The sequence below is a fragment of the Poecile atricapillus genome, chromosome 3, assembly GCF_030490865.1.
Source record: "Poecile atricapillus isolate bPoeAtr1 chromosome 3, bPoeAtr1.hap1, whole genome shotgun sequence".
Classification (NCBI taxonomy): domain Eukaryota; kingdom Metazoa; phylum Chordata; class Aves; order Passeriformes; family Paridae; genus Poecile; species Poecile atricapillus.
In genome coordinates this window covers 6,346,755-6,371,074 of record NC_081251.1, presented here as the reverse complement: position 1 = coordinate 6,371,074, position 24,320 = coordinate 6,346,755, and the positions used below count along the sequence as shown (strand labels likewise).

Here is a 24,320-nt window from a genome sequence, read left to right as displayed (position 1 = left end):
TCTTGGAACCTACTAGTTTGCCAGGAGAGCATAGGTAGGACATGTCTTCCATACACAAACATTCCTTCTTCCAAATACATTAAGTGCTACCAAACTATCTGTGTCAGTTTGTAGATCAGATCAACACAGAATTTAAATAGGCCAGGCCTAGGGAACTGCCAAATGAGCAGTCCACTCCGTGATACGCAGTTAGAAAAATGTCTCCTATCAAAGAGTTCAAAGTTTAAATAGTACTATGGACAATGTTGGAGATATTGGAGATACTTATGAGATATTGCAATTAAAGATTGGTGTAATCAAAATGCATATAATTATCTGTCTCCTAGGGATTATTCATTTTGGTGTTTGGGACTCTCTGGGATAAGAAGGTAAGAATTCCAACTATTTCTTACATTATGTCAAAATACTGTTGGAGTTTGAACAGAATTTCTGTATTTACTGATTGACTAATTTTTTTAACAAATAGATACAAGAAGCCCTGTTGAAGAGGAATTCATCATCCAAATGGAGTTCACAGCAATCAAAGGTTAGAACCCTGACCTAAGAATGTATTTCAGTTACCGCTGCTTAGTCTAACACTGTCCAGTGCACTTTAAATCCTGGATTATTTATTAGAACAAGTCAGAGAGGATACTAACCACACAAATATTATTATAACCCCTTTTTCAAAGTTCATTATTTTCACTATAATTAGTAAAAAAATGAGAAGGCAGTTAGTGGGCTTTTGCTTTAAATTCCACAAGAAAGAAACTAGAAAATGTAAATTAAACTTTTCGTTAGAAAACAGAAATGTTTTTTTGCACTATTATTTATTCACAACCTGAGAGAAATGCAAGGGAGACTTCTTGGGGAATTATAAATACAGAAGTTTAAGTTGAAACAATAACACCTAATCAAAAAATGCCAGGATGTGTAAGAAACTTAGAATGGTTTGGGTTGAAAGGGACCCTCAAGATCATCTAGTTCCAACACCCACCTCCCCCTCTTCCCAAGCTGCAAGTGGTGCTGGCATCACCCTTATATGACAATAAAGCTTGATTTTATATTGGTATCTGAACAAGGTTTATTCAGAAGAGCCTGTACAGGTATTGGTAAAGAACTAGGAAACCAACTTAAAAGCAAGGATAATTAAGAAGATGAGAACACAGGTTCAAAGGAATTAAGGAGTCCATTAAGGTTGAACTGTCAGTTCAAAAGAGCAGCATTGGATCAAATCACTCCAGTTTCCACAGGAATTGTTGAAGTTGGAAAGTACCCTCAAAGACCATCTTGCACCACACTCCCATCAGAGCATGGTCAGCTAGAGCTCAGAGCTGTGTCCAGTTGGGGTCCAGCTCCAAGGACAGAGACACCACAATCTATGTGCAGCCTTTTCCTGTATTTGACCACCCTCACAGTGAAAAAGTTTCATCTTAAGTGGGATTTCCTGTATTTCTATTTGTTCTCAAAGCCTCTTGTCCTTCCACTGGGCACCAAGGAGAAAAGTCTGGCTCTGTTTTTACTCTGTCCTAGTCAGACAGCCCAGAGTATGTCCAGGCATAGGGTTTGTTCCTCTCCAGGGACAGGAGGACTTTGAACTTCCCCTTGCTGAACTTTGTAAGACTGCTGTCATTCCATTTCTTCAGCCTGTTGAGGTCTGAGAATGAACAAATAAAGCAATATAAAATCTTTGATTAAGCTTTTTATATGTGATTAATTTACCTTCTCTACCACCTTATGATAATACACACCACTGCCTGATTTCCCCCACCAAAGCACAACTAATGAAGAAAGACTGAACAGAAAAATAAATGATTTCATACGTTTTTTTAATACATCTTTGGATGAATCCCGTTAAATTCCCAAACCATTCCAGAACCAAAAAAGGAATTTCATTTTAGCAACAAAAAGTTCCTTTGTTCCTTCCTTAGCATCTGGACTGCAGAGAGTTGTGTTCCAATGCCCTCTAGTGTGTCAAGTTAAATTTGCCTTGGATTATCTCAGGCTGTTGGCTGTCAAGAACAATCCCCATTCACATAAATCTTAGCTTTTGTGGTTACCTTAAAGGCCATATTGGCACAGATAAGAGAACAGGATCCTGTTCTGCCTGTTAGGACAGACTCTGGTGCCTAAGCCATCTCCCCTGGCCAAGAGTTAGAGACAAGCAGTTTGTGCCCTGTAATTTCTTTGGAAGCTGATCTCCTTCATTACTATCATAAACATGCAAATGTATGAACATGATATCTCATAAACATCTAGCTTCACCTTCTGTGGACTGTTTGCTCATACTACTCAAACAAAGTTTATTGGAACCTTTTTTTTTCTCGCTAAAATGGGGCTACAAATAAAGTTCTTTTGACAAAAATCAATTTTCTCTCTTTCAGTCATCCTCCCTGATCCTGGTGACACCAATGCTTGCTATGAGCTACCCATTTTCAAGAACCTTCAACAACTTATGTGGGAAAACAGGTATGTGACAACAGATCTCCCTTACTGAAGCATAAATAAGATCTGGCCTTCATTCTTGTTCTCAGGGTCTATCTGTCCTGATATCCATCAATCTATTTGTCTCTCCATGCATCCATACATGGTTTTTAATTTTCTAATGCAAAGGAACTGCAACAAGTCAATTATAGCATAAAAATGCTAGCAGCAAAATTGTCTATCTCTAAAACAATTATTGGGTGTTTCACTAATTCTGAACCCCACTAAGTGAGCTTTGTCTTGAGCTTAATGAGATCAGGGCATAGTTCATCCGTTATGCATGTACTTTTCATCACCTTGGAACTGTATTTCTTCAAAGGTTCTCTGGCTGTCATTTTTGTGGACATCACCATTTCAGTTATGACTTTATCTTGCAAAAAGCATTTCTGGAAATAACATTTAATTTCTACGTGTCCAATCTTTGTATCCACACATTGTTCAGAGAAGATAGTGACATTTGGGTCGTAGTTTAGAGCCTTGTGGCCATAAGAGGGAGGGAGCTGGGATTCATCTCAGGAGCCTGTGGCTGTGTTGTGTTCTGCATGTGTCCCCATGCTCCAGGAGAAGCACTAAGTGTGAGAAAATCATTGCCTTGTGGCACGGTTGGCAATTCAAGCTGACACATCCTGGCTGTGTCACCAAACACGGTGAATTCTGTGGTTCCTGGAATTGCTGTAGCCCAGGTAGTGCCAGGGCTGCAGGGCAGGGCAGAGCCTCCTCAGCCACCAGCACAGGTGTCACCATTCTTACTTTGCAGTGACAAAGTCCCAGGCTCTCTGTTCTTGTCTAACCCCTGTGCTTTGTTTTGCAGGCAAATACAGAGTATCTTCTTCAGAGCCATCCACCTCTTCCACTGAAAATACTTCCAAGGCATACTCCTTGCTTAACTGAAGCACTGCCAATGCTAAATCATGTCACTCTAAAGGACCTCTTCCAAGACACAACAAAAAGTACCTGGGAGTCAGCAGGAAGTGGACTGCTTCATTTTGACTAAACTGTGTCTGGGTGAATTCTTCTGGAATAATCATTGCTGATTAATGTGTAAGGCCGGGAAGCTGAGAGAGGTGGAATTTTACAAGGTCTGCCAATCCCAGAAGAGATGTCAAGGATTTGAAGGCCTTCATGTGCAAGAAAGGACATTGGGAGTGAAGAATACTCAGCCCTTCAGTGGGTGCTTAGGACTATGCAGTACTGCGATGTGAATTACAGTGCTTCACTCAGTTGCTGTCCAGTGGATTTGGTATTTCCCCTATCAACTCTCCAAATGACCCCAAAGGCCTGTGTAGGTACACAAATACCTCACAGCTTCTCTCCTCCCCTCATATTAGAGTCTGGAAAGGCTGTAGTGCTTTCCACTTTCTATTTAAAACTTTCTGGGACCAAAAATTCCCAACTGAGAAGGCCTATTTCAGATCTTCACATTTGACTTGCATAAAATGAAGACTGTGATGATTCCTGCATGGTCTTCTTTCAGATGGAAAGACTGAAAGCTCCATGTGGCACTTTTTTGAAGAAAAGGAAACTTTATGCCCTTAACAATATTTTTCTTTCCCTTGATATGTAATGTGGTAGGACAGAGATGGTTGCTGCCCTCTGCCATGGAGGGGACTGCATTTATTTAATGCATAATAGTGTTAAGAATGCAAGGAGTGCCTTGTGTAAAGTCTGTATGTTTGGGTTTTCTCTCAGAGGAGAAACACACTTGAAGGACTCAGAGAATAAGCTCTGTAGTGAATATAAATCACCATGTGCCAGGCAGGATGAATGGTTTTATATAAATTATTGCTCTAATACTACATTTGTGGAACTATTTATTTCAAACCTATACACCTTTAAAGGCAGGACTCCTGTCTTGAAAAGAACTTGAAAAGTATTTATAATGCACACAAATGTTACCAAATTTAATGTACAATATGGTAGAATTATGAAGATTTAGATTTGAGGTCAATATCAAATACTGCAGGTATGTACAGGTGGTACAATTCTGCTTGATTGTCAGGGAATCAGGCCTGTGTTTGCCAATGGTGAACCTGTTCCTGCAACTTTGGGGTGAATCTGGACGGGAAACGGTTCTCTACAGTTAAAAGCACTTATGATGGTTTGGTATAGGCAAGGTAGTATGGGCAAGAGTTTACGAATATTGTGTAAAAGCTAATTGCTGTAAGTAAACCAGCACAGCCCCAGGGAAAGTGAGTGATGATGTACTGAGTTACACAAGTATATGTACCCTTTAGAATTCATGAGCAATTTTTGTAGGAGCATTTCCAGAATCTTAATACATGTGTTTTGCTGTGATTGTTAACAGTGTTTTGAGAGGTTCAACCAGTAATTTAATCTAAGTTTGAACCATGGCTGAGAGTAACTGCGTAGGCTCTCAGCACTGCTGCTTGCTATGGGATGAAGAAACAAAACTTTCAAAAAACACACAAGAAAGGCAATTTTTATCAGACAGCAGCTCTACATGACACACTTTAAATGCCACATCCCTCAGAAAAACCAGCTTGCTGCCAAGCTGTTGGCAGAGCTTTTCATCCATACGATGACTGGTGTTCTCCAAGTTATATTCATCATTTTTCAATGAAAATGGGTATCTTATGAACCAGGTTGAAATGTGTCCCCCCTGCAGTTTTTTATCTTCTAGCCATCATGGAAATGAGGACGATAGTTAGGACAATGGTTCCAGCAATTCCCCCAATTGACATTCCCAGGATGTTCCCGTGGATCTGCCTTGACTGACACCTCTCACCGGTGAAGAAGAAGGCTTGTCCTGATGGGCACCTGGGAAAACAAAGCACAGATTCAGTGAATCAGGAGCCTTGTCATACCCTCACATTCGTTATCCCAGATGAGCAGTTCCCATTGGAGGGGTTCATGTCACAACATTCCCACCTTGTTAGGAAGCTATTTATACACCTTGGAAGTACCACAGAATGGGGCTTCTTTGCTTTATGCTCTCCTGGCTGCTGGTAGGAACTAGTAACTCTAGTAAAGTATTTTGTTTCTGCTATTCCTTGAAGACCTGGTGGCTTAGACCTCTGAGGTCTGTAGCTCTGAACACTTTTTAGCTGCATCACTTGAAGAAGAAAGCCAGGGCAAGGAGGGAGGAGGTCTGTGATACCTGCAGCTTGCTTTTCCTTTCACATTCACACAGACTCCGTCATTCTGACAAGGGTTTGGGTCACATGGGTCTGGCAGATAAGGCAGCTGGTCTTGAACAGGCTCCATGTCCTGGGCTGCTCTCTTCTGCCTTTCAAGAATGAGGCCTTCCGTGAGGGCAGATTGCACAGGTTCAACTGGAACTTCAGTGTTATTGAGGTGAATTATATCTTTAAAAAAAGGAGAAAGGTATCAGAATCAGTGAATGATGCTTTATGTAGCCTGCCTCACATCAGGGGCTCACAGGATGCTTTCTGGACCAGAGGGTGTTCCTTGTCCATTTTCCTTTTACAGAGCTCCTGCTGTACCAAAACAAGTTCTGTGTATTTAAAGCACAAGACAGAAAGTAATACTGAAGTTACAGAAACTAGTTAGGTAAATCTGTGATGTTCTGTGAGGCTGTTCTATTTGGAAATAAACACACTGGGGATGGTCTTTAGTGTGTTTGGTGCTTAGAAATGGACATAGTTACTGGTCAGGGTGCTTAAAGGTTCCAAGGTGCTTGAAGGTTCTAAGAAGTTCACATTTTAAAACTCTGCCATTTAACTCTTAACTCACAATCACTTTAGTCAACCTCACCCACCTGACACTAGGACACAGAAATGCTTTTTAAAGTTGATCTCTGTTAGAAGAGATCTTAGAGACAGGTGTCAAGAGTTATTGGAATATATGAAAATAGAAACAATCACCTCTTTTGTAAGGAGAATCAGGAAAGGGGTCCTTACCATTAAATTCTGCAAAAATAATCAGGTCATCATTTTTCAGGAAGCTTCTTCGTCTCATCTGGCTGTGGGATATGAAGTTACTCCACCCCCGGGCTACACTTCTGTTGCAATTGCATGACTCATCAAATGTTCCAGCAATTGATGGTTTATCCCATATTATAGTTCCACTACCTGCAAAGAGAAAATGAAAATCTCAAAGCTGTGCAGCTCAAAGTCTGACATGACTTTTTCATGCATTATTGTGTTAAAGGGGATTTATGCTGTAAAATCAAGTTCAGGCCTGAAATTCCCAAACAATTCCCAGAGGACTGACAAACTAAAGGTGACAGGTGATCTTCAGGTTAGATCTGCACAAGGATTCTTAGACTATGTGAAGCCATTGAAATGTCACAATTCCTCTTTCACTGAGAACTAAACAAACACAAATTGCATCCTCATTGTTACCAGCTAAGAGTTCCCTCCTGAGTAAGGACTCTCCCTGACCAGTTTGTAAGTACCTATGGTTTAGAATTTAGCTGATTTTGGTCATTGATATGATTTTGTTATTCATATTCATATTCACATTTAGGGTTTAAAAGCTTCAACTGAAAAAGAATGTATTTAACTTCCACTAGAAAAAGTAGAAAGGGATGAAGATCCATGTGTAGCATTTTATTTTGTAACAAACTCAGTTTTGTCCTATTATTCTTATTGCTATTATAGAATCACAGAAAAGTTTAGATTAGAAGGGATCTAAAAGGTCATCTCATTCAAACCCCCTGACATGGGCAGGGACACCTTCCAATGAAACAGGTTGCTCCAAGCCCCATCCAACCTGGCCTTGAATCCTTCCAGGGATGGGACATCCACAGCTTTTCTGGGCAGCCTGTTCCAGTGCCCCACCATCCTCACAGTAAAGAATTTCTTCCTAATATCCAATCTAAATCTGCTCTCTTTCAGTTTGAAGACAATTCCCTTTTGTCATGTCACTCCATGCTTTTGTAAATAGCCTCTCTCCATTTTTCTGGCAGGTTCCCTTCAGGCACTGGAAGGCCACAATTAGGCCCCCCTGATTGTTCAGCCTTCTCTTCTCCAGGCTGAACAATTTTGAATTAACACATCTGTGAGAAAGGGTGAATCTTCTGCATTCAGGCAACATAATCTGAAGTTAACTGAGTATGTTGAAGTTGACTGAGCCTCCAAAATGCAGTTTTAACTTAAATTATTGTTTAGTGACAGAATATGGCACCCTGCTGGCATTCCATCACCCTGTGGTGATATGTCACCTACCACAATAGACAATCCACAGGCAGGATGGGATTTCTCAGCTCTTGGAAAAAAATCTATATTTAGAGTCAAGCTCAGATATCCCAGTGGTTGTTCATAGTAATACCAACCTTATATGTGTCACTTTTTGTGTTATACAGTCTTCCACAGGCAGGAATTCTGAGTCACACACAGGGAAAGTGTCCCAAATTGGGAAATATGGCCGAAGTTTCTCAGCTCTGAGTCCTACACTCAGTCCTCTTACTCAGATTCCTTGGCTGTCATTGTCAACATTCCTGCAGGCAGACACCACTTACTTGAGTCAATATGGTCCTTGCTTGTGGTGAAGCTTTTGCTTGAGGACATCCTTTTCAGGATATCAGGGTCCTGGTCCAGCACCGTGAGCGTGGCCTGGCGGTTCAGAGCTGGCCACTCCAGAACTGCATCGTTCTCTCCACTGCACAGGTGGAAGGCAATGCGAGCATAGCCAGTGTTCTGGTAGTTGGGAAACACGCTGATGCCAAATCCATAACCCTCAGGGCTGTAAAACCGGGGGCTTTCAATAACGCCGATGGATGAGTTCTCAAGGATTTTGCTGAAGTTACGAATGACCCACACAGCTGTGGGACAGGGGGTCTCTGTCAGAGTCACATCATCAATGGCAATCCCACCCGATGAAGAGCTGGGGTCGCCCTTCAGTCCTTGGAACAGGTAACGGAACTTCTTCTGAGCGTTGAGGGTTACATGGGCAATTTTCCAGTTGGAGTCACTGTCCGCTTTGGTAAAAGGAAAGAAAAACATTACCATCACTGTGATTAGTGATATTATGAAGCAACTTGCCCCTAGCCATCCATCCCAGCTGCACTTTTAGACAACTGGACCCCTCAGAGAGTCCTGAAGGCCAGAAATCTTAAGTTGATATTATGACTATAATATATCCGCATTGTTTTGTCATCTCAATGCTTTGGACATGTTGTACAAAGAATTCTTCACATGTTGGGGAATGATAGCCTCCAGTATAAAGGGCAACAGCCTAAGGGCTAGGATTAAACAAGAGGATGGGAATCAATGACCCAATGTGTTCCTGACACTTTTTCATGGATTGTATCCTTCACTGCAAACTGCTGCAGCCTGATGTAGGCAGGTTATGACAGGTCTTATGTTTTGACAACATAAATCACATGGAGCCACAGTGACTGAATTTGTCCTATTTAGTATACCACCCAAAGTGGGAATCCGGTTCAAATTTCCAAAACTCATCTGTTTTTATATTTCCAACCATCTACAAATCAGTCTGGGGTTCTTACTGGCTGCAGAAGAGCACAGTCTTCACACCTGAACAGCCCACTCTTAGATCACGTAGAAGCCTGTGGAGACATTTCTCTCCACCATGGCTTGGGGTCCCTCTCAATCACTGAGTGTAACATAATATTAGGAATGTTGTGACTTCTGCTGTGAAGCACCAAAATTACATTATTACAACCCACAGTTTGTCTGCTAAATGTGCTTAAGTAATACCAAAATTCTTAGCTGTATTACAAGATACTCTGGTAACTTCAGGAAAATATTTTGGTTTCTGAGACAGTCTTCTGCATTCTTGGGCACAGTAAGACAACTCCTCCTCTCTAGCCAAATATTCATCTTATTTCCACAATTACCTTGAAAGGTTTGAATCTTCCTCATCTTGCGAATGTTCCCAGTGCCATCATCCTCTTTAAGCCAAATGATCAGTTTGTCAGAAGGGCTTCCTGTGGTCCTATAGAAGAACTGGAGGCACTGCTGAGTTCTCTTTGGATAAAGGATTCGGGACTCTAGGACTGCCACCTCATCTGCCTGGCCAGAGTTGGTGTTGAAATACATGAAGTAGCCAGCACCTGGGAAGAAGAGGTAGTCTGTCACTGCCTGTTTACACATTTCTTGCAAGACTGCATGGTGTAAATTCATAATGTCATCTGCACTCCTTCAGTAAACAGAAGAGTAGTACTTAACAGGAACAATAAAGGAAGTGACATGTGACAATCATCTAAGACAGGAGGAGCAGTTCAGTGTATATATGGAACTCACTGCTGCCAGCTCACGTCAATTTTGCATTAGTTGGTCTAATTGGAATTTGGATTCCTCAGGAATGTCAGAGATATATGAGGCAGAGAATTCAGTGTTGACCACAAGCAATCAGTAGATATTTTTTTTTTACTATATTTATACTGAAGATAATCTAAAAATGAGATCTTAGAGGTCATGAGCTATATTACCTTGTAAAGAGTAAGGTAATTTCTTATCAGCAATAAAGATAACAAAGAGGGGTTGGACACAAAACACTGTCTTGACCTTGAACATGCAGAAGGTCTTTTTTTACAGCTTGCACAAACACTTCAAAACTCAGTGACTCACCATAAGAAAATTACTTATAAATTCCTGCTCCTCTATTTCCCATTAACATTTCTGAAGTGTTTGGTTTTGAAGTGTCTGCTTTTATCCTCATATTTACAAAGATTCACCATTTGCACATCTATCATATCTTGGTATCATATGAAGCTGTCATGTCTTATCTGTATTGCGTTGCTTTTTAGTTATTCAGTTCAGTCAATGATTAAATTAATAAGTTAACTATGTTTAACTGTTGTGTGAAAGTTCCATGGACTCTTGTCCAGGATAACAAATCTTAGAATCACAGGATGGTTTGTGTTGGAAAGACCCTTAAAGATCATCTGTTCCAACAGTTACACCTGCAGCTGCATAAAGGCAGTGCAGCTTCCTGCAGGGTTAGTGAAGGGCTTTGAGCTGTTTATCAGATTCTCTCTAATCAGTCAGGGGAATTATCTTCATTCCCTTCCACATAGAAGAAATGCTTTGAACCCATATCCACAGAAACCTTGCCAGAAATTGCTCTATGCAATGTATGACACTTGACCATCAGTTAAACTTAATTTAATTTTAAGTGTAATAAGTTCAAGTATGATCACTCTTGCTCCAAATGAGAAGCAGGGCATTTTTTTGCAATTGTTATAGTAACAAACCCCCAAATGATCTAGACTCTACCTCCTTTTTGATAAGAAAGTCAAATAAAGGCAATGTTAAGTACATATGGAAACTAGAATATGGCCTTGTCAGACTTCAGCAATCTCCCTAAATGTTAAGCTGTATTTTCCCTCCTTCAGTTTAACTGGCAATAAGTCAAAACCCCAGAATATCAAAACTGTCTAGGGAAAATAGGATCCATCTATGATAGAACCTTAGAATTTACCCTCACTTGAAATAATTGCAGAACCAGTTCTCAAAAAATGTCAGAAATTCTTGATGGAGTCAATGACACTTCAGAGGTACAAAAAGGAGAGGCACTCCCTACTCATGCAATTCATTTCTACATTCTGGAGATCCTCATAACCACCCACCCCTCTCCATTAACTCTTCAAAAAACATTGATACTTATTTTGTACTGACTCACTGGATGTTAAAACCTAAGTGCACATTAAGTTCCCACTTCAGGCAAATTGGATTTTATGTGATAAACTCCAAAACTCATTTAAATTATCTTTTCCAGTTACAATTGTACTGTACAAGGTGAAAAAGAGGAAAGAAAGAATTAAGAATCATCTGAAGCATGTATTTTGAGAAAATACCAGGTGGTTTTCTTGAGTTATGTTCTTGGGCCTGATCAATAACTACCAGCATTACAAATGCATTATATTGGACATCTGTTCTCTTCAGTGGGTGGGTCACTTGAGGGAATAAACTACTCCTCAGTGCAGCAAGCCAAAGAGTAACAAAGCACAAGTGAATGTGCTTTAGGTAAGGAACCCACCCCCTCTACTGAGGGAAAATTTACCACAGAAGTCACCTTTATCTTGGAGTTGTGTAGCAGTTTACCCTGTCTAAACAATGGCAAATTAGGCTCTTGCTTTTCAGAACTGCCTGTTGGGATTTAATCTTCATTCTCAGCTGTAAACTAGCATCCTGTGACTGTGACTGGGGCTCTATTTTTGAGAAAGTCTTCCTTTGAAAAATGGTGAAATTACCATGTCAAAATAAAAAGTGTCCCTGAATTCCTATCATAAAATCCCTGCAACTTTCTTCTACTTCCAGAACTAGAATTCCACAAGCTTAACTTCCCATTTGCATTGCAAACACATTTATGAGTGGCTACAAGTGCTGTTTGATTCTTATAAAGAGGCAGTATAATTCTTACATAGAGTTTGGAGGTTGCACTAAATATTTTTCCAGGTTATATTTAAAAGACTTCTAGTTAAGACTGTTCTTTGTCCCCTTTGATCTTGCTGGTGTGGACAACATTCCACTAAATTGAAAAAGTTTAGTGAGAGTGGGAATGCAAACACTGTCTAGAGTCTTTAACAACTTCTCTTAACTCATCATTGTAGTCAGCCCTGGAGAAAATGTAGCTCAGAAAGTGTTTTGTTCTTTCTTTTACCTCTACACTGCCCAGAAATTGTGTGGTCCTCCTGCCCCATCATGCTGCCCTGTTGGTGCACCCAGTCTTCGTCATGGTTAGTGCCCTGGATCATACCACAGATGTTTTCAAACTCAAAAGAACACTGGTCCAAAAAGGTGTGAGTTGAAGCTGAAAAAAAATACACACATGGTCACATCAGAGTGAGCTACTAGCTCATTAAAATTTCTACTCTAATTTTGGGGAGGTTTGTTTACAATTGTATAACCATCCTGTAGAGAAGACAACCCTCATGATAGCAGATGTGAGCCCAGTGACTCGAAAGAGGAAACATTTGATTCCTGGAGGGATTCCCTGGATAAAGACAACAATCTTTGACCTCTTTGCAGAAGGTTAATAAGTCCCATGTGGCAGCTGCAGATGGTGACTGTCTTTGTGCCTATTTGCCAGCCTTGCTGTGTTTAACCATTCCTCAGCTGAGGTTATTGTTCTTCGTGGCAGTTCTCTCATCGATGAACTTGAGCTCTGTCCTTCCACTCCAACCAAAGTCCTCCCAGTTACCTTGGGCTGGCTCGAATTTACCTGCAAGGTGATGCTTCCACTGGCAGCACCGAGGGGACAACAATATCTCAGTAATAACCCTGATCAGTGATAACATCTTCAACCAGCTCAGCAAACACCCAGGCAGTGTGGGACTCTAGACCTAGCCAATCTCAGGTGCAAAATAATTTGATTGAGTCCAAATGTCAGTAAAAGAGGACAAAGTTCAGTTGCATTCACCTCAAAAAAGCACAACAAGGCTGCCCACACACCACAGACAGAACACAACCACAAGTCTGAACTCCTGGGAGCAGTATGGAAGAAAAAGGATGAATTGTTTGACTTTCCTTGACTAGTTTTTACAAAAATAATGACAGTGAGAAGAGCCAAAAAGGAATGAGAAGGGAATAAACTGATTGTGTTTATCTGCACACCACATGTCTTGTCCCATACCTCTTCAAGCACATTTGAGAAGAGTTTTTGTGAGTTTTGAGGTGTAAGGGAGGTGAACCAGCCTGGCTCAGTCTCAAATAAACTGTTTGCCATGATTAAATTCTGACTTACTGCAGTTGTACATGCGGTTCAGTCTTTCCAGGTCAATGGCACTGAGGTCTAAACGTTGTCCAATTATGTCATCAAATGCTGGTATCTTTGCTGTGATTGTGGGGACACTTTCATTTTTGTTAAATGACAATGGTTCATAGTGCATCAATGATTCGTAGTCATAGGGGGTGTTCAGATCAGTGATGTAGGTATCATCATACTTCGCAAAATTGTGCTCTTTGCCTGGTAAAAGAAGAGAAAAGTGCTTCCTTTTTAGGGAAAATGGAAAGGAAATAGCATTAGCATGTCCCCTTGGATACAGTTTTCTAAGGCACAAATTATATACCCAAAAGCAATTCTTTCACAACAAAATATTAAAACTTAGCAAGATTTGTGTTTGTCATTCGGACAACAAAGCAGTGTCTTTGGATTGCAGTTCTGTGCTCCACAGGTGACTTCAGTAAATTCAAAAATGAATATCAATGAGCTGTAAAGAATGGGATACATAGGAGGTTAGATTAGAATTAATAGGAATGGTTTAATAGCAATGATCCTGAAGGATTAAATTTAAGGATTAATGTACTTCATTCCAGAATCTGTGAATATTGATCCTGAAGGATTAAGTTTAAGGATTAATGTACTCTATTCCAGAGTCTGTGAATATTGATGCAAATATTTCCCAGGGTATTAGATCACATATGGAGAAGGAGAGGCACTGAAACTCATGGAGGAGACAAATAAGACAGCCCTGAAGTGTCTTCAGGTTCTGTTCTTCTTTGAAATAAATACTGCCCTAGCAATCTCTGAGATAAAAAGGAATATATTTTTACCCTATATTTACAATATTGATATGACATTTCTATTGAAATGGCTTTTGGGAACATGTTTCTCATGGTTTCTTGGTGAAGTAATTTGTCCTTAGAGAAAGTTCTTCATTATGAAGGTGTCTGCTAGGACAAAGAGAGGGAGCCATTTCACATGCTTTGGTATAGAAGTAAAAAGAGCTTGCCAGCATTTACAATTGCAAAGAATGTTTCCAGAATATTTGGCATTCTTTTTCAAAGACCAAACAGCACATGACTGAGCTGGTGGGTAATTACACTTTCTCTGCTTAACAACTACCCTCCCCTTCTGCAAATCACAAAGGTCTTCAGTTCAAGGCTTGAGATTATATAAGAGCTCAGAATTGTTTTCTTACAGAGACTTGAATTGCACTTTTTATCAAAAATAATTTAAAAAAACCAACAAAACCCTCTTCTAGTCACCCCTTTTCAAATAAATCATTGTTATGTAATACAGAATCAGCTCTCACAGGGGACAACAGGAAAAACTGCCTAGGGGTCAGGGGGACTGTGAAGAGTTTGCTGAAACTCATAAAGCTCCTGAATGTGGTGATACTAAACTTGAAGGCAAGAACCTGCAGAGACACAACTGGGTAGGAGAGAGCAGGACAGAGCCCTATTTCATATTTCCCATCTGACCTAATAATTTTAAGGTTTTTTTCGTGTGAAAAGTGAATATTTTTACATTCAGGAAAGCCTGAATCTCTGAATATAAAAACCCTTCAGATTTTGAAAGGATCTTTGCCTACAGAAGAGATATCTCAAAATTCATAATCTAAAAACTTTACAATTTGCATTACATGGTAAAATAAAACAGATTCAGAGAAGGGAAGTAATTTGTTTAAAATAAGAGATCAGAGCAGTCCAAGAGCCAAGGGGAAATGGAAGTCCTGATTTCCATGCAGGGCCTCTCTCTTCTGGCCTTAAACAATGTCTGGGTTTGACCAGAGAAGTTGAACCAAAATTTCTTAATTTACAGTGGTCTCAGGTGTGGCTCACTGTTTTTCTAAAATTCTATCTTTAGGAAGGTCTTTAAATCTAGAAGTAAAAATGGGATACTGATAAATCTACATTTTGCAAAATCTAATTTGAATGTTAAAACCCACCTGCAATAATTTCATCCCACCAGATATTCACATAGTCATCCCGGTCCATCCTCGACTGCTCATGGTAAAATCCTAAAGCGTGCAGGATCTCATGTTCCACAATTGCTCTGTAGTCACAGCCTGACCCAATTGAGAGGTTCTGTCCAGTCTGCAGGTCCCCCACCATGGACCAGCACCTGAGAAAGAGGGAGAGTTTACTCTCTGTTCAGTAGTTTTCTTCTCCGTATTTAACTTTTCAATCTGCTCACTGGATTTAGAGTAAGACTGTAAAAGTTTTTAATGTCAAAGGAGTCACATAAATCATTATTTAGATGTTGACCACTTGCCTTGATACCCTAAAAATACACTAGCCTGAAGGCAGAACTAACCCTCAGAAACTATCACTTCATTACTTACACTGTGGCAGAGAAGCTCACCTGCATTTTTGAAAGCCACAGAAGTTTTGTCCTGCATCAGCTGCCATTTGGCCAAGAAACATAAAACATACAACACACATGGAAACAGTGAATTCATCAAAACAGGCTGAGCGTTTTTGCAATAACTTGGGCTAGAGAAAAGACCCAAGAGTATTTAGAACAGCAACATTTGGTTCTTTCTAACAGCAACCATGCTTTGCATTGGACAGAGGTGTGAAAATACATTTTCAGTATTAAGATCTTCAACACTGACTTGTCAGAAAACATGGTGCTTGTAAACTTGTAAGAGAAATGTCACAGGACACTCAAAGAAGAGCTGAAGGCAGAAACATGAACTTCTGGGAAAACAAGAAATATTCACATCTGATATAGTAAGAAGATTTTTGTGCTTTTCTACATTTTCTTTCAAATAGGAAATAAATCCTTCCTAAAGTAGGAAATAAATCCCTGAAAACTGGAATCTCTGTGCATAAAACCCTTTCAGATTTTGAGAGACCATTTATTAAAGAAGAGCTATATCAAAACAATAGAAATATTACAATAGATTGTCTTTCCGCTGCCTATTTTTTTTTTCTTCTATCTTACAAAAAATTTCCAGACTTAAATTCTAGCTATTCACATTCACATTAATGGTAAGTTAAAAGGATTTACATGTGGGTCTTCATCAAAATGGAAAAAAAACCCTAGATGGAAAAGTGGAAGTAGCTGATGAAAACCGAGAGATGCTGGGATTCACCTTCAGAGCTCATCATCTAAATAACAGTCAGCAGAGGGAGCAGCTGCCTGCAAACTCTTTGTCTAGGAATGTAAGATGAGTTGTTTTCCTGGTGACCTCTTTATCTCTGCTGACAGCAAACCTTTAGACTGCTGAAGTTAAATGGGATGAGTTCCCAGCTGATTCTAAAGTAAAACTAAACAGAAATTGATATTACCCTTACCCATCTTGTTTGCTAAAGAAAATGTAGGTTCTTTCTCCTTCATATGGCTTGAAATCAATGCAGGACTTCAGGCGGAACATTTCAAATGCCTGGAGAATGACACCTTTGGCATTCAGGTCTGGAAAACAAGGACAGAACCTTTAATACGTTGCTGTTTTTTCACCCTGGAGAGGTAAGATATGTACAGAGACACACGTGGAACCAAAGGAAAAATGATTGAAAAGAGAAATTATTGAATTCGATAGAATTGTGGTTTGCTATAGAAGCTGTAGAAGAAAGAAAAATAATTTTGCTACAAACAAGATTACAATAAGTAGTTAGTAGTGAAGTTTAATATTTTTAATTTGAAACAGTTCTGAAAAAGGCAAATTTTTTATCACAGTGACTGCAGTGCAAGTAAGGATTGGAGATAAAATCTGAATAAAATGTCTGCATTACCTAGGTCATCACCCAGAATATAGGGAATGGGGAACTTCCATCTGTAGGTCTCATTTCTTAAGGCATTTCGCTGATTTTTCTGAAAAGAGAATTAACAGCTGGTGATACATCTACTGTAGGGACATGAGCTGATTTGTAGCAAAAAAAAAAAACCCAAACAATTAGGACAAGCAACAGAAAGCTTTTAATTACTTACAGGGAGTAAGATATCACCCTGAAAGAGGTCCAGTCCAGCAGCTGAAATGCAATTTAAGCAAAGATAGTGTCAATGAATTTCAAATGTATTTAATTTCATAAACCCCATTGAACCTGCTTATGCAAAGTTAATGTCCTTGGGCATCTACAGAAAAGAAATAAGGACCAGCCTCTATACAGTGAGATATAGGTAATAATAAAAGTAAGAGCAGTTTCTACTTTCTACTCAGTATTTACTTCTTGGTGATGTCTGCCTTTGTGGTGGCATCATTATCCATGCTCACCTTTGATGAGCTCTGCTTGCTATCAGGCAGTGACAAGAATCACACAATGGGACAGTGATCAATAAATATATAAGTTGTTTTCCATGTTTGCAAAACTTTTTAAATATCATATAGAGATAGGCAGAAAATGCAGTTGGGACCGCAGAGACCTTCCAAATCATAGTATTTTTTCTGCCTTAGCACCATGGGTCTGGCTAAACTTCAGAAACAAGACATCTGCATACTTTGTTTACACAGAGTTGCAGCCCTGGAAATATTCAGGAGTCACAGGGAGAGGAAGGTAATTCTACGCTTACTTGATTTTAATTTTCTTGTTTCCATGAACTACCTGACCATCAGCCTCCTTTACAACACTGAAAACTCAGCATTATGCTCACAACTCTTCAGGCCTCATGAGAATTTAGGCATGAACTCACCCAAGTTGATTTGGGGAATGTCTTTGAATATCTCACCAGCTCCAGCATCTGCAAGACAGCCAAAACAGAAAGTGTTCGGGTGTGGTGGCTCACAGCCAGGAGAATGAAATGCTTCAAAACTCAATCCAGCTCACACAGCACTTACCAGCTTCACTGGAGGGGTGTCCCACCTAGAGGAGAATGGAATACAACCAGTATGAGGTATGAGATGTCTCTGGACTGAGAGGAGCCTGTAGAAATTAGGTTTTACTTACAGAGACTGGAGAACCATAGGCAGAACATAGCAGAAGTGTCAGGCAGAGTGGGAAGATGCTGGAGCCCATTTTTGCAGTGGGAACAGAAGCTGGTCCCTCTCATCTCTGGCAATATATAAGGCATGTTGCTGAGCTTTCCATGGAGCACCAGCCAATCAGCACCAGACCTTCCACCTTTGGAACATTATTATAACAGTTAGATTTCCCCCTGGATGGCACCTGATGGCATTGCTCTTATCAGCTACCTAAGTCCACTTGGAGCAATATTGCAGAGAGGAATGTGGTAACTTCATGTCTTCAATGCAGCTGGGGAAAGGCCCACCCAGACTTCACATAACAGCTTCTCCATCTGGCCCAAAGTTGCTGACTCTCTCCCTTATGTTTGTTATCTGTCAGCATTATGGTCTTGACTGCACAGGAGAAAAGCCACACTCTTAAGCAGATATATCACAGGTCTATAGCACTCCAGTGCCACTAGAATTTGGCCCAGTGCTGCTTTCAATTAATAATTACCTCACATTGTAAAGATTAGAAGAGAGATATGATTATGAATTCCCTGACAGTGTTTTTTCTCAGCTGATCCCATCCCAGAACTGATGCTCCATACACAACCTGCCACTCTCTGCCTCCAGAAGCGTCACTGACAGCAGTAATCCTTGGCCTTCCAGGTGGGTTTCAGAGATCACAAACTCTTGTCCTGCAACTTGCTATCTTTGTTCTCAGGGACATGGGTCAGGAAGGGCTCCATAAATCTCTAGTTTGCTGTGCATCAGTATTCCCACAGCTCCTGTGTGTCCTGGAGCCTTCAGCTTAGGCATGGAATCCTGCTCCTTCATTTCACATCTGGAATATCAAGTCATGGAAGTAAGGATGTTCACCTCTGTGCTCAGCAATTAGATAAGACAGGGCTGTGCCATGACACCACTACCCACAGCATGAGGCAGAGAGCTTGAGTAAGTAGGTTTTGAGTAGGAAATGGGTCTGTCCTAGAAAGGAGTCAGTACTTCAACCTAAGCAACATGGTTTTTTCACTAAACAAATCAAAGTAGGAAGTTATTCATAAGAGATAACATTGCCAAGGAAAAAGCATGGAGATCTTTTCTTGTTTGGAGAAGAAGAGCCCCAGAGCACTAATCTTTCACCTAACATAAATGAATGTTCTTCAACACTTTATTTTAGGAATGGCTGTTTCTGACATCTAAGCTGAACAGGACGCACTACTAGTAAAATAAGCATGTCTCAAGATATATCATGTCAAAGCTGTTTCCACAGGCAAGCAAAGAGGGGGAAAACACAGCACCAAGGCCATATTTCCAGATGTTTGGCAGTGGATGTGAGAAAGGAAGCAAAAAATTGAAGCAAAAGTAGACCTATCTGAAAAAAACTTGGTTTTTAGTACCTTTAAAATAAATCAAGAACCTAAAGAGGATGTCTAAAGTCATTTCAAGGGAATATATTTATTTTCATAGATATATATAGGGGATCTCTTGGACACCTTTTAGGCACTGGACTAGGTTCTAAGGTCTCCCTGGAGACTTCTCTTCTCCAGGCTGAACAGCCCCAGCTCTCAGCCTGGGTCCATAGCAGAGGGGCTCCAGCACCACTCTCATTTTGTCCTCCCTGGTGGGCAGTGCATGCACATTATTCCATTGGCTGCAGTTCTGTAAAAAACTTGATGATGGGAAAAGCTGTTCCTCTTCCACTCCACGTAGTATAGCAGGTGCCTTTTGGTCTCTTACACCACATTGTATGAAGTGCCCAAAATTGCTGTGCATCAGTATTGTCACACCCAAAGGGAGATCCACCCTGGATTCCTAGACACAGGCATTACCTGGTGTCACTAAGTGCAGATAATACCTTTTGTTAATCTGCTTGCACTGGTTTTAACTCCACTGTAACACAGTGGCTGAAATTTATGTCCTTCATAAAAGCAAGAATGAAAACAAGTATCTCCTGAACTGGAAAAACTGTCATATCAAAGTGGCCCCAACCACATTTTTAATAAAAAAATTACCCATCCAGGTTCCCCATTTTTAGGTAAGTCTGTTTCCCATTCCAGAGCTTGAAATCAACACAAGACTGAACTTGTCAGATGCCTCCAGATTAACAGCATAAGCATTCAGAATACAGAGCAGGGGATAACAACACCAGATGCTCGGCTTTTAAAGTATTATAAATATCAATAATTCTAGATAGAAAGAATGATTAAAAATAGGAGGCATATATAAAAAATACCTAGCTGGATGAAAGAGCAGGAGGCTGTTGGCAAAATCCCCTGACAGGAGTAATTTTGGCAAAGGTCATAGACAGATAATCCTTTATTAGATAAACTGATAGTGCTGAGACAAACAAGGAAGCTTCTGAATATCCAGGGCACTGTTCAGGTACCAATGGAAAATTTTACTGCATGTTATAATGTAATCTGTAAGGTTGTCAACTTCAAGCTCAAAGCCACAAAAAGAGATAAAGGACAGGTACCTGTGATTTTAAAAGAATTTTACCTGTAATATTTAAAACTTAAAATAGTGCTTAAAATCAAACAGCAACAAGGATAATGCTCTGAACTACTTTACTTAGAAAATATCTGCATATGCTCTCATCCTGTACTGAGCTAGGACTGGTAGGAAGAGACAAGAAACAAAGGGTAGAGCAGGTCAACATGAACATTTCCAGATTAGAATTCCCAGATTTGATTATTCATCTCACTGCCTTAGCTGTGCTTTGCTCAGTGCAAACCCCACTCTGAGTGATCATGATAGGTAACAAAGGGACAGAGGAGCCCAGATCCTGAAGCCTGACCCTGATCAAACAGGGCTCACTCTCAAATGCACAGCACTCTCCACCGCAGAAAAACATCTCAGCTGTTTGTGTCACCCAACACAGCCCCCCTGAAGCAACATTCAAATAGTCCAGAGTGACACTGGCCCCGGGTAAGGGGATACCCAGCACATTTACATCCCTGCACCTGCCCTGCTCCCCACAGCAGCGGCACCAAAATACCCCCCAGCAGAAGCAGCAGCAGCAGCAGCAGCAGCAGCAGCAGCAGCAGCAGCAGCAGCAGCACCAGCAGCAGCAGCAGCAGCAGCAGCAGCAGCAGCAGCAGGAGCTCTCTAAAGCTCCTCTTGCCATCCCTGACACTCCAGCAACAGCAGCCACTGACCTGCCTCAGGCACTGCTGCCACAGCCCCTTGGCCAGCACAGCTCTGCTCCCCAGCTCGCAGCATGGAAGCTTGTCACTCTCCACAGCAATCCAATGTCACTTCATACGGGGCCACCACTGTGGCCATCTTCACCCTGGAGGTGTTTGCTGGCATGTGGATAAACGCTTTCATCGTTTGTGTGCTTTGCATTGCCTGGGTCAAAAAGAAAACCCTGAACTCTAATGAGAAGATCTTGCTGCTGCTGGGATGCTCCAGGATTTCCTATTTGTGTCTCTTATGGGTATACTACTTCCTTTCATTTTTTTATCCCAATTACATTTATAATAACACCACAGTTCAAGTACTCGGAACTTTTGCAACCTTTGCTAACTATTCCAGCTTGTTGGTTTCAGCCTGTCTTTGTGGGTTTTATTGCATAAAAATTGCCAATTTCAGGAACAGCTTCTTCATCTACCTGAAAGTAAAAATTGACAGGATGGTGCCCTGGCTCTTGTTGGGGTCAGAGATTTTAGCCTTGGCTGTCGGCATCATTGCTTATAACCTAACTGAAGCTGCGCCAAGTAAGAACCTCACTGTCACTCCTCTTGAAAGTTTTTGGGAAACAAGTATCAGAGTGGATAAACGTTTCTCCCGTTCTTTTTTTCTCAGTGGACTTGGATATGCTGCTTCATTCATGGCAGTCATCTTCTCTGCTGTTTTCCTTCTCTTTTCCCTCTGGACACACAAACGCAAGATGCAGAAAAACTCCATGAAGGACCTCAGCATGGATGCCCACATCAGAGCCATGAAATCTATTCTCTCCTTCTTAGTGATGTACAGCATCAACTTTGTATGTCAGATCTTGACAATAATTTACGAAATGGAGGAAAAAAATATCATGACACTTCTTATATACATATATCTCTGTGCTTTTCCAGGAGTTCATTCTCTTATTCTGATTTTCAGCAATCCCAAGCTGGAAAAGGCACTGCTAAAGATTCTCTCCTGTGTCAAGTGTGACTTTTCTATGAAGTAGGAACTGTGATAAAACTTGGTGTTCATGTAAAATGTTGATTTTTCACGATAGAAAAGAAGTAGTTTAATTTCTAATGCAGCTCTCCAAGCAGTGTAGATGATACCAATGTTCACTCTTCAACATCTCAGTTCAGAAAATGTCATTCATATCTATTGAGCTAAATCATTGTGAGTTCAAGATATTATTATTGTATTTAGATTTAGCTAAATCCTTGAGCTATATTTTAGTTCTTATCAAAGTCATTCAGCCCTGATTGTAGGAATGATGCCTGTCCCCCTGTGTGCTGAAGGGATTCATGTGGGCATGAGGGTCTGCTGGAGGGGTGAGGGATTATCAGGCAGAGGCCCCTTTACCTCTGCCTGAGCCGAGTGGAAGAGGGAGTGATGCTAATTAAGTGTTCAGCCCCTGCCCAAGACTCACAGCCTTTGCAATCAGAGCCCTTGGTATCCCTCATTTCCCCATCAGCTGGCTGCCCACCACCATTTCCCATGGCAGCAATTGGGTATTTTGACTGCAGCCTCACCTTCCACTTTTGAACTTCTCTCAAAAGCAGAGATTGGGCATTTGAAATCCTGCCTGGCACAGGATGGCAATATGACCCCACTGTGCAGACAGGACAGCAGCATTGCTTTGCTCTCCAAAGCAGGGAACACCTTTTGTAAAGATTTGCTCTTCCAACTGTGTCAGATCGTACCCTGGTGAAATTCTGTTTAGAGGCCTAACTGAAGGTGAAGTTGTGCTCAATGATTTACCCATTGCACTTCTGGTTTGAGTTTTTTTGAAATATATTTAGACTTCATGCAGTGAGTGTATTTCTTAGTAACAAGTCCAAATGTGTATTTCTACAATAAAATGCATTATTTGTGATTCTGTGAATGTGAAAGTTCTCATTGGACATGACAAGACTTACACGCTGAATTTGAAATAATCAGAAATGAAGCTGAGCTGCATCCCGGCCCTTGGAGCCCTGAGAACCAGCAAAAGGTTCATTTTCTGCCAAATTTCTATACTCTTAATGTAACAGAAAAATATGCAACACTGGTACACAAATTGGCTGCAAAACAAGGAAGAACAAAGATGTCACAAATGTTTGGGTGTTCCCTGAATGAGATGGCAGCAATAAACAGGTTTTATGTCTATTTTGGTTTTCCTTTCTTTCTGCTGTGGCCCTGTGCTCTGTGATACATTCTGGGCTGTATCAGTGTCTGGCAGTGGCTGGGAGCTCTGTGTGAACACGCTGAGCCCTGGCACCCCCCAGAGGTGTCAGTGATGCACAAAGAGCGAGGCAGGAACGGCCCCAGGGAGCTCAGGGGCTGCAGAGCCCCCTTCCCTCTCCAGCCCTGCGTGTCCTCTCTGCCTGCAAGGACAGCATTCCCTGCTCTGTGACACTGCTCTCCTGGCCTGCTCTCACCTGCTGATGACATTGCCTTTGCCCAGTGCACTCTGGCTCACTGAAACACCCAGGTTTGGTTCTGGATCAGGGGAAGGGCTTTAAGAGGAAGGAGTGGAGGAGACAACTTGTTAAGAGCTGGCTGCAATCCCTATTCTACTTCCCCCTGTGTGGCTGTGGGGGAGGAGATGGAGGAGCTGAGGATGAAGGAGTGAGGTTGAGCCTGGCTTGAAAGGGTGGTGAAGGCAGCAGGTTGTGTTTTCCATTTGCTTCTCATCATCCTACCTTACTTTCAATAGGTAAATAAATTAAATTCCTTTTCCTCATGTCAGGTTAGTTTTGTCTGTGAGAGTTATGGGTGAGTGATCTCCCTGCCTTTATCTCAGCCCATCAGCTTTTCCATCCTATGCTTCACCCCCTGTTCATGGGTGAGAGGGAAGGAGCCGCTGGGTGCGGGCCGGCTGCTCCCTAAGATCACCTCTCCACAGCAGGTGAAACATCAAATAGTTCACTCTATTCAACTCTTCACTTACTCTCAAGTAAAACAAACATATAAATCAATGCCTGGGAAGGATCAAAATAAATTCCACTTTTCCAGCATCTACGTTCAAAATTGCAGCACCCCAACCGTCAGACTGAAAGGGACACTGAGTCCCCTGAGTGTTCCGTGCTGAGCACAGCCAGGGCTCTGCATGATCGTCACAGGTAAAGGAAGGGACAGAGGAGCCCAGATCGTGAAGCCTGACCCTGATCAAACAGGGCTCACTCTCAAATGCACAGCACTCTCC

The 24,320-nt window shown here is 41.1% G+C and overlaps 3 protein-coding genes across 3 annotated transcripts in view; 2 read left to right on the top strand and 1 right to left on the bottom strand.

Moving 5' to 3' along the window:
• The window catches only part of ADGRF5 (adhesion G protein-coupled receptor F5), a 41,832-nt gene extending 37,573 nt beyond the window's left edge, over window positions 1–4,259 (top strand). Inside the window, exons 19-22 of the mRNA XM_058834164.1 lie at window positions 327–368; window positions 467–526; window positions 2,364–2,448; window positions 3,275–4,259. Of these exons, the coding sequence (XP_058690147.1) occupies window positions 327–368; window positions 467–526; window positions 2,364–2,448; window positions 3,275–3,354 (267 nt within the window). The 3' untranslated portion in view covers window positions 3,355–4,259. The remainder of the gene's footprint in view (window positions 1–326; window positions 369–466; window positions 527–2,363; window positions 2,449–3,274) is intronic.
• Window positions 4,260–4,403: 144 nt separating this feature from the next.
• On the bottom strand, window positions 4,404–21,236 carry MEP1A (meprin A subunit alpha). Its single transcript, XM_058834165.1, has 15 exons — window positions 21,127–21,236; window positions 17,967–18,140; window positions 17,858–17,882; window positions 17,713–17,760; window positions 17,014–17,054; window positions 16,818–16,896; window positions 16,380–16,497; window positions 15,026–15,201; window positions 13,099–13,320; window positions 12,016–12,165; window positions 9,248–9,463; window positions 7,907–8,365; window positions 6,345–6,515; window positions 5,582–5,789; window positions 4,404–5,241 (listed from the first exon to the last, which is right to left on the bottom strand). The coding sequence occupies exons 2-15, from the start codon at window positions 18,033–18,035 to the stop codon at window positions 5,094–5,096; spliced, it is 2,130 nt and encodes a 709-aa protein (XP_058690148.1). The 5' UTR covers window positions 18,036–18,140; window positions 21,127–21,236; the 3' UTR covers window positions 4,404–5,093.
• Window positions 21,189–23,053, top strand: LOC131576970 (taste receptor type 2 member 9-like). The gene has a single exon (XM_058834166.1). It carries the CDS (start codon window positions 21,189–21,191, stop codon window positions 22,140–22,142), a length of 954 nt encoding a protein of 317 aa, XP_058690149.1. The 3' UTR covers window positions 22,143–23,053.
• Window positions 23,054–24,320: the final 1,267 nt, after the last annotated feature.